The sequence below is a fragment of the Podarcis melisellensis genome (assembly GCF_964234715.1).
Source record: "Podarcis melisellensis genome assembly, chromosome: 7".
Taxonomy (NCBI): domain Eukaryota; kingdom Metazoa; phylum Chordata; class Lepidosauria; order Squamata; family Lacertidae; genus Podarcis; species Podarcis melisellensis.
The window spans coordinates 29,309,742-29,322,463 of NC_138539.1; the positions used below are offsets into that span (position 1 = coordinate 29,309,742).

The following is a 12,722-nucleotide window of genomic DNA, read 5'->3' on the forward strand; positions in this document are numbered from 1 at the left end:
AATCCTGGCACTAACAATCTCCTTGCACCCATCCCTCCTACTCCCCAGGTGGCCCTTCCCTGCAGTTTAGAAACCTAGGGAGTAACAGCTGAGCACAAACAAGGCAAGATAAGAGGTCCACAAATCCCAACAACACGTCACGTACTATGACCGTACTCGTTCTGCGAGCTCGCTTATCATTGAGTGAAAAGACTTTCCCTTACATTGCACATTTCACATGCAATTGGGTCATGAAGAAGGTCCATGAAGCAGGGCGAACTGGCAACAAGATCAGTCCAAATGTGGACACTGGGACATTTCTTGCCAGTCTGGCTACATCAAGGGTGGGAATGCTTTCAACATAATGGCTGGTGATCCCTGTTATTAGTGCATTCAAAACAGTTATTAAAAATGCCTCTGCATTGCATGTGGGAGGCACTTGGGTGCCCTTCCAATCTGATAGGAGCAGGTTTGGCATGGTGGCAGTGAGGCTGAGCTATGAATCAAGGTGTCCTCCGCTCAAACCTTGCCTCTGCCACAAATCTGGTAGGTGCTCTTGGGCAAGTCAGTATCTCTCTGCCTCTGAACTATGGGCATAGTAATACTGACTTACAGGATTGTTGTAAGGATCGCAGCTAAATACTGCATGTAAAGCACTGAACACATGACAGATTATTAGATTCAAATGTCAGATTCCTAGTGATAATATAAGATGTGCTTTCTTACAGGTTTTGAACAGCTCTTACTTGAACTAATGCTTTGCCTATATTTGCTTCCTTGCATTTCCCACTCATTGGGTCTAATTTTGTCCTCTGAGACAAGCAAGAATAAGTCTGCTCCAACAACATGACCACCCTTTAGATGTTGGAAGACAGTCATTGCATCTCCAATTCTCCTCCATGCTAAAACACACCAAGTTCTGCCAACTGGTCCTCATAATACCTGGTTTCCAGAAAGCCTTACCTGTCCCCTTATGAGAGGGAGATGCCCAGGAAGAAAGCCAGGCTACACATTCTAGGTGGTCCTCTTGATAGGTTCACTTCAGATTACTGTAACAAAGGCTTTGATGTCCTTTGTGATGAAATGCTATCCTTTGGCCCATTTATTATTACCAGGGCATCTTCAAAATATTAAACTTGGACCTCTTAAATTATTCTTTGTTTTCTCAGTAAGTAGGAAGGAGTTTACACAGCTGCATTCAAAAAATATTACATCTTACTGAGAAAATATGTGCTCAGTTTTCTACCCAGTTAAGTCAAATTACTTAGATTTAAAACTATTTGGGTTTGCAGTTCTAAATACACACTTCTAAGACATCCCAGAGAACTCAGTAGGACTTCCTTCTGAATAAACATGCATGAGCATCAGCCTGTTTCAAAGGAAGACATGCTTTTAAAAGATAATGCATTGAAGGCTATGGAAATAAAAGCTAGTTGTAAGCAATGGCAAGATACCCATCTCAACAGGTGGCAAATGAGGGGGGAGAGATTTATGCACCCAGAAAGGTCTATAAAGTGTGTGGAGCTGACCCTTTATTTATGGCACTTCAAAGACTGAAGTTTTTTACTTCCTTCACAATGAAGCCAAAAGTGAAAGAGCAAACCACGAGAGGCCTCACTGAATTTGAACTAAAGTTAATGAACTTTTATATAAGATATTGAGGCCAAGTTAGCTATGGTTAGCAATGGATATGGGGAAATGACAGGGCATGTAACAGTATGGGGGAAAGGGCTTACAAAGACATTTATTGAAGTTGCCACTTCAATGAACAAGCTTTGGGACGGCAGAGCAACATAACATGATGGAAATAAATTAAATTCAGTTTATATTTAAATACTAGCTTCCCTGATGCAAGTGTTCCAGAATAAGGTGCAAACTGAAACACAAAATTCACAATTTTGCAGTTCTCCAGCCAAGACCTGTGTACAAAAAAATGCATATACTAGGGTACAGTGTGCATATAACTACATATATTAATGAAAACAGCATATTAAAGTCTGCTATTTGTGCTATATGGGGAAATTGCTATGTAAAAATGTGTATACTAGGGGAAATTCCCTAACAACGTTATATGAGGAGACATTCAGAGTATAATGCTGATGCATTTTCAGGAGGGCTTAAAAAACCAATACATTGCTGTGGAAATGTGGAGAACTGACCTTAAAATTGGAAAAATGAGAAACCAAAATGGATATATTCAAACATCCCTAACCAACACTCTTCGTATCTGCCCAGATCTGGGGAGCAATGCTAAAAGCTATCTATAGGTGGCATTACAAACCAGTAAAAATCTCTTGCATTTTTAAAGCATACTTGCACCTCTGGTGCCACCAGAACCTCAAGCAATAGCAGGGGGTTGGACTTGATGGCCCTTGTGGTCTCTTCCAACTCTATGATTCTATGATTCTATGAGGTCCAGGAGTTCTTAGGAATGTCAGAGAAGCTGGCACAGAGTCCACTTTTTTATGTACAAAGCTCCCCAAAAAACATTCTGTTTGTTTTAATTTTAAAATGCGTTTAATTTTATCAAGTTTACCTCAGCCAATAGGTGTTTTGAAAACTCCCAGCATGATATTGAGGGATTTGGGTATGTTTAGCCTGGAAAAGGAAGAGACTGGGAGGAGATATGATAACCATCTTCAAATATCTCAAGGGCTGTCACATGAAGCAAGCATGTTTTCTCCTGCTTTTTGTGGAGTTGAGAGTAGAGGCAGTTCCTTATCCTAGACGGTTTGTTGGAAATTGAAACAATAAATGTCATAAGCAGTAAACTATGAACCTGTAGAAAGATCAGATTCATAAATATTTTTTTATTTTGCTTTGTAGCTTTACCTTTTGCTTTCTCATTTCTGGGGGCGGGGTGGGTTGTATTCGTATTTCTGTACTTTTGAAAATTCAATTTATTTAAAGACTGGAGTTTTTGTCATTGCAATATATAGTTGCAATACTATATTTGCAACTATATTTGTCATTGCAAATATAGTTACTGTACACTTGAATCTTTTACTGTGTTTTCCCAAATCTTCCTTGCCAGTTTGACATGAATGTCACAAGTTTCCCAAGAAATCTTCGACCTCTGCCATTCCTCCAGAGAGGCTGCTAATCCAAGAAACATACTATTGCGATAATAACTCAGCTCGGATTCAGTAGTGTGGTGGAGCAACAGAACCAGTCCCTTGTCTTCACAATGCTGTTTACCAGAAAACTGGAGGTGTCCCAACAGCTGGCATTGGTTAGGAGTATTGGAAACTGCTTTATACAAACTCACATGACACTCTTTCAGTATTGACTGGCAGCAGGTCACCCTTAAGTCTGTAAGGACTGTACCTCTAAGCTACACACTTGCTTTTTCAGAGGGCCTGAACCTCATGCAAAACAGACAACTGACCCATTTTCTGGAACAGGGAACCTCTCACCCACAGGGTCTCTGTCTTGCTGGGATTCAGCTTCAGCTTTTTGGCTGTCATCCAGCTCATTACTGAGTTTAGGCACTAGTGCAGGATCTGCACATCACCTTTTGCTTCAGATGCTACAGAGAATAGAGCTGTGTAAACTGCATACTGATGACACTCTGCTCCAAAGCTGCGAACCCAGCAGTTTCATACAGCTATTGGATAGCATTGGGGACAAAGTGGTGCCCTGCAACTCACAGAGGGTCAAAAGGCAATCAGTCACCCAGTTGCTCCTCCATGTAGGTATAACACATTGCCCTGTTCACTCTCAGCTCTCAAAGCCGATCCAATAGGACACCGTGTGGGAGAATCAACTCCCCCTTCCATCTCCCTCCCAATGAAAGTTATCAGTCCAGAGCCGATTTGGTCTCCAAACCAGGCCTCAACCCCAATTGAAAAGGGTCAGGAACATTGGTGTTATTCAAGAGTGCCAGCAGTTCTGCTGCCACTACCCTCTCAACTTCCCCCAAAAGGGGTATTGGCAACTGGCAGGTAGTTTGTCTGTATGGATAGGGGTAGGTTTGGAATCCACCATAACCTGTTATAATTATATATAGCAGGTCAATGAAAATCTTATGAAAGCATTTCATATGGCAAGATCCCTCTCAGCTCTCTGTAAAGCAGACCTCATGGCTGTAATACCTAGTCTAATTTCTCTGCTTTGTTGCTTATTTTTTTTTCTTGCCCCCAAACCCAGTCACTGGGGTTTGTCAGGGTGTGCTTGCCAAATCCCAAAAATTCTTGCCCTATTTAGTTACGTATTGCACAATGAGTTTGCTGCAACACTTTGCAGTCATTTAAAGCTGATGTATAAAAGTCAACTGTCAAGCTTTATAAATAACTTTTAAGAAGTTGAGCAAACCTCGTCTTTCAGAAACACAACATCATTTCTTTGTCCTAATTTACTAGTGTAGGGAAAGCAAATTAACAGAAAGAGGATACTAAGGCCAGGTGAGCACAAGTGATCAGAGGGGGGACAAGCCTACAAAAGGGAGGTGCAAGTAAGATATTTGCCCTACTATAACAGAATCGGGGGAAGAGAGTGGGAAGCACTTGAACCCCGTATGCTTGCAATTTTTCAAGGGGCATATACACAGGCTCAAATCTCAGGTACCAACCATTTCCTGTATTTTACCTGTAGGCTATCAAAGGAAATCAGGAGGTCCAGGGGTCAAATGTGACCCTCTAAGCTTCTCTCTCCCTCTCTCTGACCCTCTACATTCTCTCCACAAATTACACTCTGCAAAGGCAACCGTCTTCACCAGCCTTGCTTCACACCCTCCTTGAGTGTTTCTCCTTAGCTGGAATGTGTCCTTGAATACCAATAATGCCTTTTGCTTGCCTGGATGGAGGAGAGAGGGAGGTGTCTGTGTAGAAGTTAGCTGACAGAACGAAAAGCAGTGTTTACATTTGTTGCTCCCCCCACTTTTGCTTCTGGCCCCACCCACCACTGGCCCATGGCACCTAGAAGGGGAATTGTCCAGAGGGAAACTACAACCCTCTGACAGAAAACAGCTCCCCACTCCTGCTCTTGGCAGAAGCCAAAACATTCTCATGCATGCACACACTGTGGGGCAGAGATTACCAGGCCAGGTAGTATTCTGAACCTGAGTTTGGCAGTCCTCCAATTCCATACAATTTTCTTCCTCTAAATATTTTTCCACTGAGCTGTATAATGCTGTGAAAACTGTATGAATCAATTTAGCTTTATATTGTAATCCTTAAAAGAAAAGAAAAACAAGCAAAGAACTCACCATTATTATTATTTTGGTATGGTCAAACACCAAACACTTCCATGTGACCGAATTTTCTGAAGCTGCAGAATTGTGCCTATACAGTGTTTTCAAAATACCCTAAATAAGCAGCGACTCTTGGCTTTGTGGACAGTCGCTCTAGCAAAATTGGTTGTGATGTATGCAGAAAGAATAATTAGGGCACAATCCAGGCTCCAAAATTGTCACACTGGGTGGGTGGGGAGAATGGGGTAAATCTACCTTTTTCCAGCCCACAGCAGCTCTGCAAGTGTGAAGCACCCCATCCTGTCCAAAGGTTCAGGTAGGTGGAGGTAACGCTGTCAGCAGCCTGCAGAAAGTCCTGATCCAGCTCCGTTGCTGCCCCTTGACAGAATTGGGCCCAATCTGAGTCTGATTGCTTCGCCAGGTTCAGGTTTCTTCCTGTTTCCCTGCCTTCTGCCCTGGTTGGCATGAACGATTGGGCTGGGGTGTGTGTGTGTGTTGGTGGCTCCGCTACCCTGTCAGGTCGTACTGCTGCCCAGCCTGGCGCTTGATTGCTCTGCATACCTTTATTGCTTTACCTAAAATTAATCACTCTGCAAATTGTGCAATTACTCCCTTTTGGTCCTGAAAGAGATTTCGCTCAATGGAAACAACATACATTCTCTGCTATAGCTGTAGGAGTCTTGAAGGAAACTAATTTTCTTAGCGACAACAAATTGTCGGGAAAAGGCTACTACAATTCCTATGTGCCACAGCAGATGTCTACTGTCTCATAGCTAATGTTATCATTCTTAAACCCCTTGCTCCAAGAAGTCTGAATAACACGAACAACACATGAGACTACTGCATAATCAATTCTTTTGCATGGAGTTTTATCTTTAAAGAAAAGGTCAAAGACATCATTCAGCAATTTGTCAGGACCAATCTGCATTCTGACTGCATCCACCTTGGTAAAGTCCTGGCTGTCATTCCAAGGGAAGAAGTTGCACCACAGTTTTCACGAGTTCACATGAAACATCTTAACTATTCCGTGGTTGACTTTCAGGCACTCTTTTTCTGAGCTTTCTCTTGTGCCATATTCTCTTTGGCTTCACACCTAGAGTTGAAGGCATTTAACATTTCTCTAATAGTTAAGTTGGCTCCTTTCATGATCAGTCTGTCACCGTCGGCTGCAAAAGAAGTAACATAGTTTAGAACAGAAGGAAAACAAAAAGCAATCAACCAAGTTCTACATGACAACATCAGATGAATGTTCTTGGTTAAATGTTCCAGATTTTTAGAAAGCAACATTACAGGTGTATTAAAACGCCACAAGCACTACATATGTATACTGTGTGTGTACATATATATGGCTGCAGATCATTCTTTGTACCATGCCCTTCAAAACGGAGTAGTGAGAGAACTTGGCTGGCACCACAGAACTCCCAAGTCTACACCTAAAGAACCTTGACAGGACTCAAAAACAGCAAACATTGGCGCTCTCCTGCTTTTTGACATTTGTTCACCAGAAGTGCACAGACTCTCCTGAGTGATTTATCTGGGGTGAAGATGCTTTAGGAATGTGGATCCCTTCCAAATGGTCTATATGGAAACAACCTTGCAGTTCTCTGGATCTTGCCTGGGTCTGCATCAAGTGTTTGACATGAAAACAGTCTAAATTTGCAAGTAAGATCATGGACATATGAAAAACTGGTGCTTAGGTTTTAAGGGCTACTAACTTTGCGAATAGAACAGAGATAGAACTAAAGGGGGGGAGGTAGAGCTTATTCATTAATTATGTTCCTGCCCCCCCCCCATATTTTAGGTGCCTCCTTTCACACTGTATATCTTAGTATTATATTACTGATTTGTTGCAGTATGTACTTGTCATGGCCTTTGGCTGGAACAATAAAATATACTTATTGAAAATATAACGTGAGACAGTTAATGACAGAAATCGGCTGCCCCAATATTCCATTATCTGAAAGCTATTCTCACTGTTTCTGATAATGGAAGTTACAGATGGCCAGCTACAGTGACCACACAGCTCATGAATTAAGGGTCTTGGAAAGGGGTGAAGAGCAAACATAATTTTCTACGAGTAAGCCCCACTGAACTCAACGGACTTTCGAATAGACATGTATTATATATAAGGGCAGAACTTCACATTTCAAAGATTAGTAATGTGCAAACTACAACCCTGTGTCAAATCCTCCTCCTCCCTCACTAACCTTGCATGCCTATCTGTCAGTGACGTGGTTTTTTATGGTGTGTTGTTGCACACTAACCTTCCCATTAGAGCAGCTTAATTTGTAATAGAACTCTGCTCAGGTTTGAATGCGATGGCAAACCAGGCTTTTATCACATCATCGCCATACATTTGGCGCCTACAGCTTCCCCCAAAGATGCCTGAGAAATGCAGGTTGTTAAGGGTGCTGAGAATTGATCTATGAGAGGAGTAAGCTACAGTTCCCACGATTATTGGAAGGAAGCCATGTGCTTTAACTGTATGGTGTGGATGTGCTAGCTTACTGTGGTTCATCATGAATGAACAGCATCCAGTGAGGCTACTGGTTTTTTCCAAAAGCTACCATGAGCCATCTAGTGGAGTCAAAGCACACTGCCATTGGAAGTATACTTTTCTCAGTTCCTTTTATCTTCCTGGCTTAACTGACAATGCACAGATACGGCAGATAGTAGTTCCAAACTTTGTTACAACCTTGCTGCCAGAAGCAACCTGCAGAACTGAGTTCTTGCCATCTAGCACTGCTTCAGGAGTGAGGTGGGAATTTGCAGAAACCAAGGGAAAGAAAGTAATACTCTGATCACCAAGCCAATGTATTTACACATCAGAGGTACTTCCTAGAATAGCAACAAAGATGGTTAAAATAAAATAAAAAGGTTTTCAAGTAAAGGCATTTGAGGCAAGAGGCATAAATGGTCCGAAACACTGGGTAAAATGTTGAGCTCTTCCTCCATTAAGATCCCACAAGTAAAATAAGTTTGGACCCATTTTTCTGAATTTGAAAGCCACAGAAGATCCCCAACTTCTTTAGGACAGGGATGGCTAGCCTCTGTAGTTTTAGGAACTGAGAGTGGTCAGTTCCATAATAATGTTTGCAGAATTATGCCAAAACCTTGCTAAACGCTCCACAGATTCACTTATCTGAACATCCGACTTCCTTGGTTTTTCCCCTGCTTGGTCAGCTGTAGCCACTTTTGGACAGGGGAGTGAACGCAGACAAGTCAGAGTGCAGGAAAAATCTGATAAATCAGACAGTGAGAGAGATCGGGCAAATCCATTTTTTTTCCTTTGCCTCTCTTCTGCTGATTGGTTACAGCCATTTCAGGAACAAATTATGGAGAGTGCGGGGAAAGGGAGCAGACATTAGACAAGTTTCCATGGGAAACACTGGAAACCATGGACTCGGTTATGCAAACACTTGCCTGACAAACGATTTCCAGGGAAGGCATTGGGTTTGTAAAGGGGGACCTGCTTGTATATGCAAAATCCAAAAAGGAGACGCCACATTAATAGCGGAAACTTTTTACAGCTTTACAGCTTTTTGAATAGGGAGGCTTCCAGGGAGCAGAAAATTATTTAGAGGGGGTTCATCTGGCCAAAAGGCTACCAGCTGACCATCTCGGCTTTGGTTTACAAAACAGGAATGCTTCCTTACCAAATACGACGTCAATTACTGGTTCAGACCCATCGTGTTTTACATCTGTTTTCACCTCACAGTTGCTGTTGGATAAAAAGGCTTTCTTTGTATACAGACACTGTAGGAAATTTCTGAAAAGGTTCAGAAATATAGATCATAGCATATTTTATCAACAACATAGCAGTTAGAAGTATACAATACAATGAACAATTTTTTTAGTCTAAAGATTTTATCTCAACAATCCACAAAACACTTCATAGGAAGAATAAGAGTGGAACAATGTAATAATATCAGCTGCCAAAATCAAAAATATACATACAGCAAAGCTCTGAAACATAAGACAGACAATACAGTCTTACAAGTTACAAAAACAAATAAAAACAAAAAAATCCTTGCAGTTTAGTAGCTTGCCATACCAATTGCTCAAAGCACTCCGGTGTAGAATTATTTACATTTTATTTATTGAATTTATATCCTGCCCTCCTTCTTGAAAGAGCTCAGGGTGAAGGAGGCAAATATCTAACTCAGTCATTTTGGATTAAGACAGAGTGTGATTATTAGTACTGGACATGACTTAATCAGGATGCAAGCCATATAAGGAAACATATCTGTATAGCATATCAAGCACGCACCTTGTTAAAAATGCATGTTCAGAGTCAACATACCAGGCATTAAGAGCCTGGACTGGGGCATGGAGTAGAGGAGTGGAATGCTAGCATGCCAACACTGCAGAAGCAGCAACTTAAACAAGGTGTGAGTAGCACAGGGTACAAAAGTTTACCTTCTATGCCCAACATCATACTTCTGTTAGGTCTAACAATAATTTAGGAGTGGCATGGCAGGGTTTTGTTTTGTTTGTTTTTTGTATAAGCTATGCATGATCTCAGGTAGAAATTCAACAGAAGTTCTCTTTCTCTCCTTCCTGCATTGCTTAGGAGAAAAGGCCCTATCCTACACCAGCTGAATTACTGCCTGCCATGCAGCAGGGCAAAGGCACAGCAGCAAAACGGTCAGAAATATATGAGTCCTGCTAATCGTTTATTTAAAAAAATCAGGCTAGGGCCGATTCTCAGCCTATAAAAGTATATAAAAGTACTTTGCACCCCCAGTACTAAGGAACCGCAGCCCAGCATTGGGAGCCAGATTCTACCATCAGAATGGGCAAAACGTGCCTACGATGCCACGTGTATTTCGTGCAGGTTGTGTGCATGGCTTGCCCATCAGTGCCCTGGGATGAATGGCTCCGGGGGTGGGGGAGTCCTGTTTCGGATCCAGTGGATCCCAACCCCCTGGCATCTCCTCACCTGGTGCTCTCCACGTTGGACTCGAAGGGGCAGAAGGCGACCAAGACGCTCTTCACCTGCTTGAGCGTCACCCCTGCCCTTTTCGGCACCACGAACGACATTTTCCTCCCTCCCTCCGGTAGGATCGGTAAGAGCAAGCGCCTTGCCCTCTGAGCGACCGGAAGGACTACAGTTCCCAGAAACCCTCTCGCCGCGTTCAGCACGAGGGCTCCTCCCCGCGCGCGCGGCCTGCCGGGAAATGTAGTCAAGCAGCTCTGGGCTTTACAGTTTGTTCCATTCCGTGGGAATTCTGTTGAACTTCGCTCTTTGTTGCGCCGGGATAGCCCAGAATTGGCATTTCGGTTCTTTGAGAATAACTTTAAAGAGCGGGGTCAAGGGAGCATCATGACAAAAGGAAAGCCCTGCTGGATCAGGAGTTTTCGCACGCCGTGATCCTTACTTCTTAGAGTTCTCTCACCTGGAGTCAGCAGGTGAGCGAAGACCATACACTGCAGAGTTTCTCACCTGTGAAGCTAAGAAAATAAAAACGTGCTGGCCCATCTAGCCCGGCATCTTGCTCTCGCAGTGGCCAACCCCATGCTTGAGATCTCCGAATGACGGGTGGGATACAAAATTAATAAATAAAATAAAACAATATTAATACCAGTTTCTGGAAGCCATGGGAGAGGTGAGTGCTCTTGTGCTCGAATCCTGCTTTTGCAGTTTCCCACAGGCATCTGGTTGGCCACTGTGAGAGCAGGATGCCCTCCAGCATCGATAAGTTTCAGCTATTCTAGCCAACTTGTACATCAAATGGGAGGGGTAGTGGGGCGTCTTTTTCTTCGCCTCAATCAGCCGAATCAGCTCTTCCCCTGGGAAGAGGGGCCATGAATAACTCTTCATTTAAAAAACAAAACCCACAGACACCTAATACGTTGGCATTTCCAGAGGGGTAATTTGTTTGTCCATTGCAGCAAAAACCAACAAAGAATTGTTGAAATCTGACAATTTCATCAATATGTAAACTTTTGTGGACTAGTATGGAGGGTGGCGTTCTTCAGGGCAAACCTGTCTACTTATCAGGTTTCTTCTAGACCTAATGGTAGTGTTATTGAAGCTTATGTGCATTCCTAAACAGGTTTACTCAAACGTAAATCCACTGAGTTCCATGAGAATTAATCCCCAGGAGTCACATTGAGGATTATAATAGAGAAGAAAATTAAATAACCAAACTGGGATTTGTACAGTGTTTATTGTTATTGTAGCATCAAAACTGTGCATAGTCATAGTCATAAATGCCTAGAAAACAGAACTGGTTTTTAAGGATTTGGAAAATAGCTAATATACGAGGGGGGGGGGGAGTCAGTACATTTCTATAGAAAAGGGAGGATAGACAGGCTTTGATGAATGAGAACATGGATACTTGAGTGAGTTTTTTAAAAAATAATAATATGTATGCTACCATTTTTCCAGAAAGCTTTTTGTAAAAAATAAAATAAAAATCAGGGCCCTTCTAATTGTATGTAAGCAGTCACTTGAGGTAGCAGCACACATTGCAAGTGATGGATGCCAGGACTCCCTCCAAAGTCCCAGAGTAAACCAGTCTGAGCAGCGCTTGGACTGTGTGAGGAAATGTGCAAGTTGGGCAACTGTTGGATTGTGAGCTGTGCTCCATCATCCTATATTATAGCAGTCTTCAACTTCTAAAGACCTGGGACCCACCTTTAACCCCTATGTGCAATTGTGGACTCATTTCTTCATTTTCTACAATATATGTTGTATGGTGGCAGTGTGGCTTGCTTCAACCTGCCTTAGACAAGGCCACAGCCCAATAGGGAGTCCTGACCCACCAGTGAAAGACCAATGGTTTATTTCACTGCAAAGGATCCCGGGGTCAGCTTTGGAATCATGTACCACAGCTGCTTGTACCACCAAAAAAACAAACCCTTGCACTCTGAACTTACTAAATAATGGCTCCAGTTGAAATAGATGAGCATCTATTGAACACATGTAACCCTTCTGCCACAAGATGGCAGAAGACCCACTCTACATGTATTTGCTAAATGATGAAGGCTCTTATGATGCATAGCTTTATTGTGACATAAACTTCCTTGGACTGTATCATAGAAACATAGAGTTGGAAGGGACCCTGAGAATCATCTAGTCCAACGCCCTGAAATTCAGGAATATGCAGCTGTCCCTTATGGGGATCGAACTTGCAGCCTTGGCGTTAGAGCCTACTTAATCAGGTGTATGAAGTGACTCTAGATCATGATAGCTTAGGCCACATTAAATCTATTGGCTTTTCTTGCTATAACAGATTAACATGGCTATTCCTCCACAAGTTATTAAAACAATGGCTCAATGTACTTCAGTAGTTTTTGTTTATTGGAGCAGGGGGCATTTCTGAGTGAGAAAAGCTTTACAGACTTTCCTTCCTGAATATTGTATATGACCTATTGCAATTATTGTCATTCCCCCCTCCCAAAAAAGTGGATGTTGTACTAGGTATTGTAGAATAAAAAAATAATACAATCGATCGCCACAATACATAAAAATAGCAGCTTTCTGAGATTTTATTCTGAAAGGCAGAATTATTATTTTTAAGGAGGACGAATAATTAAATAGATA

The 12,722-nt window shown here is 42.3% G+C and overlaps 1 protein-coding gene and 1 long non-coding RNA gene across 2 annotated transcripts in view; one reads left to right on the plus strand and one right to left on the minus strand.

Annotated features, from left to right (window-relative positions):
• Positions 1-12,722, plus strand: part of LOC309374744 — a 39,217-nt gene that overhangs the window by 6,709 nt on the left and 19,786 nt on the right. The gene's annotated exons all lie outside the window — the stretch shown is intronic.
• MRPL53 (mitochondrial ribosomal protein L53) lies at positions 6,023-10,285 on the minus strand. The gene is made up of 3 exons (XM_081919917.1): positions 10,113-10,285; positions 8,827-8,939; positions 6,023-6,336 (listed from the first exon to the last, which is right to left on the minus strand). The coding sequence occupies exons 1-3, from the start codon at positions 10,211-10,213 to the stop codon at positions 6,209-6,211; spliced, it is 342 nt and encodes a 113-aa protein (XP_081776043.1). The 5' UTR covers positions 10,214-10,285; the 3' UTR covers positions 6,023-6,208.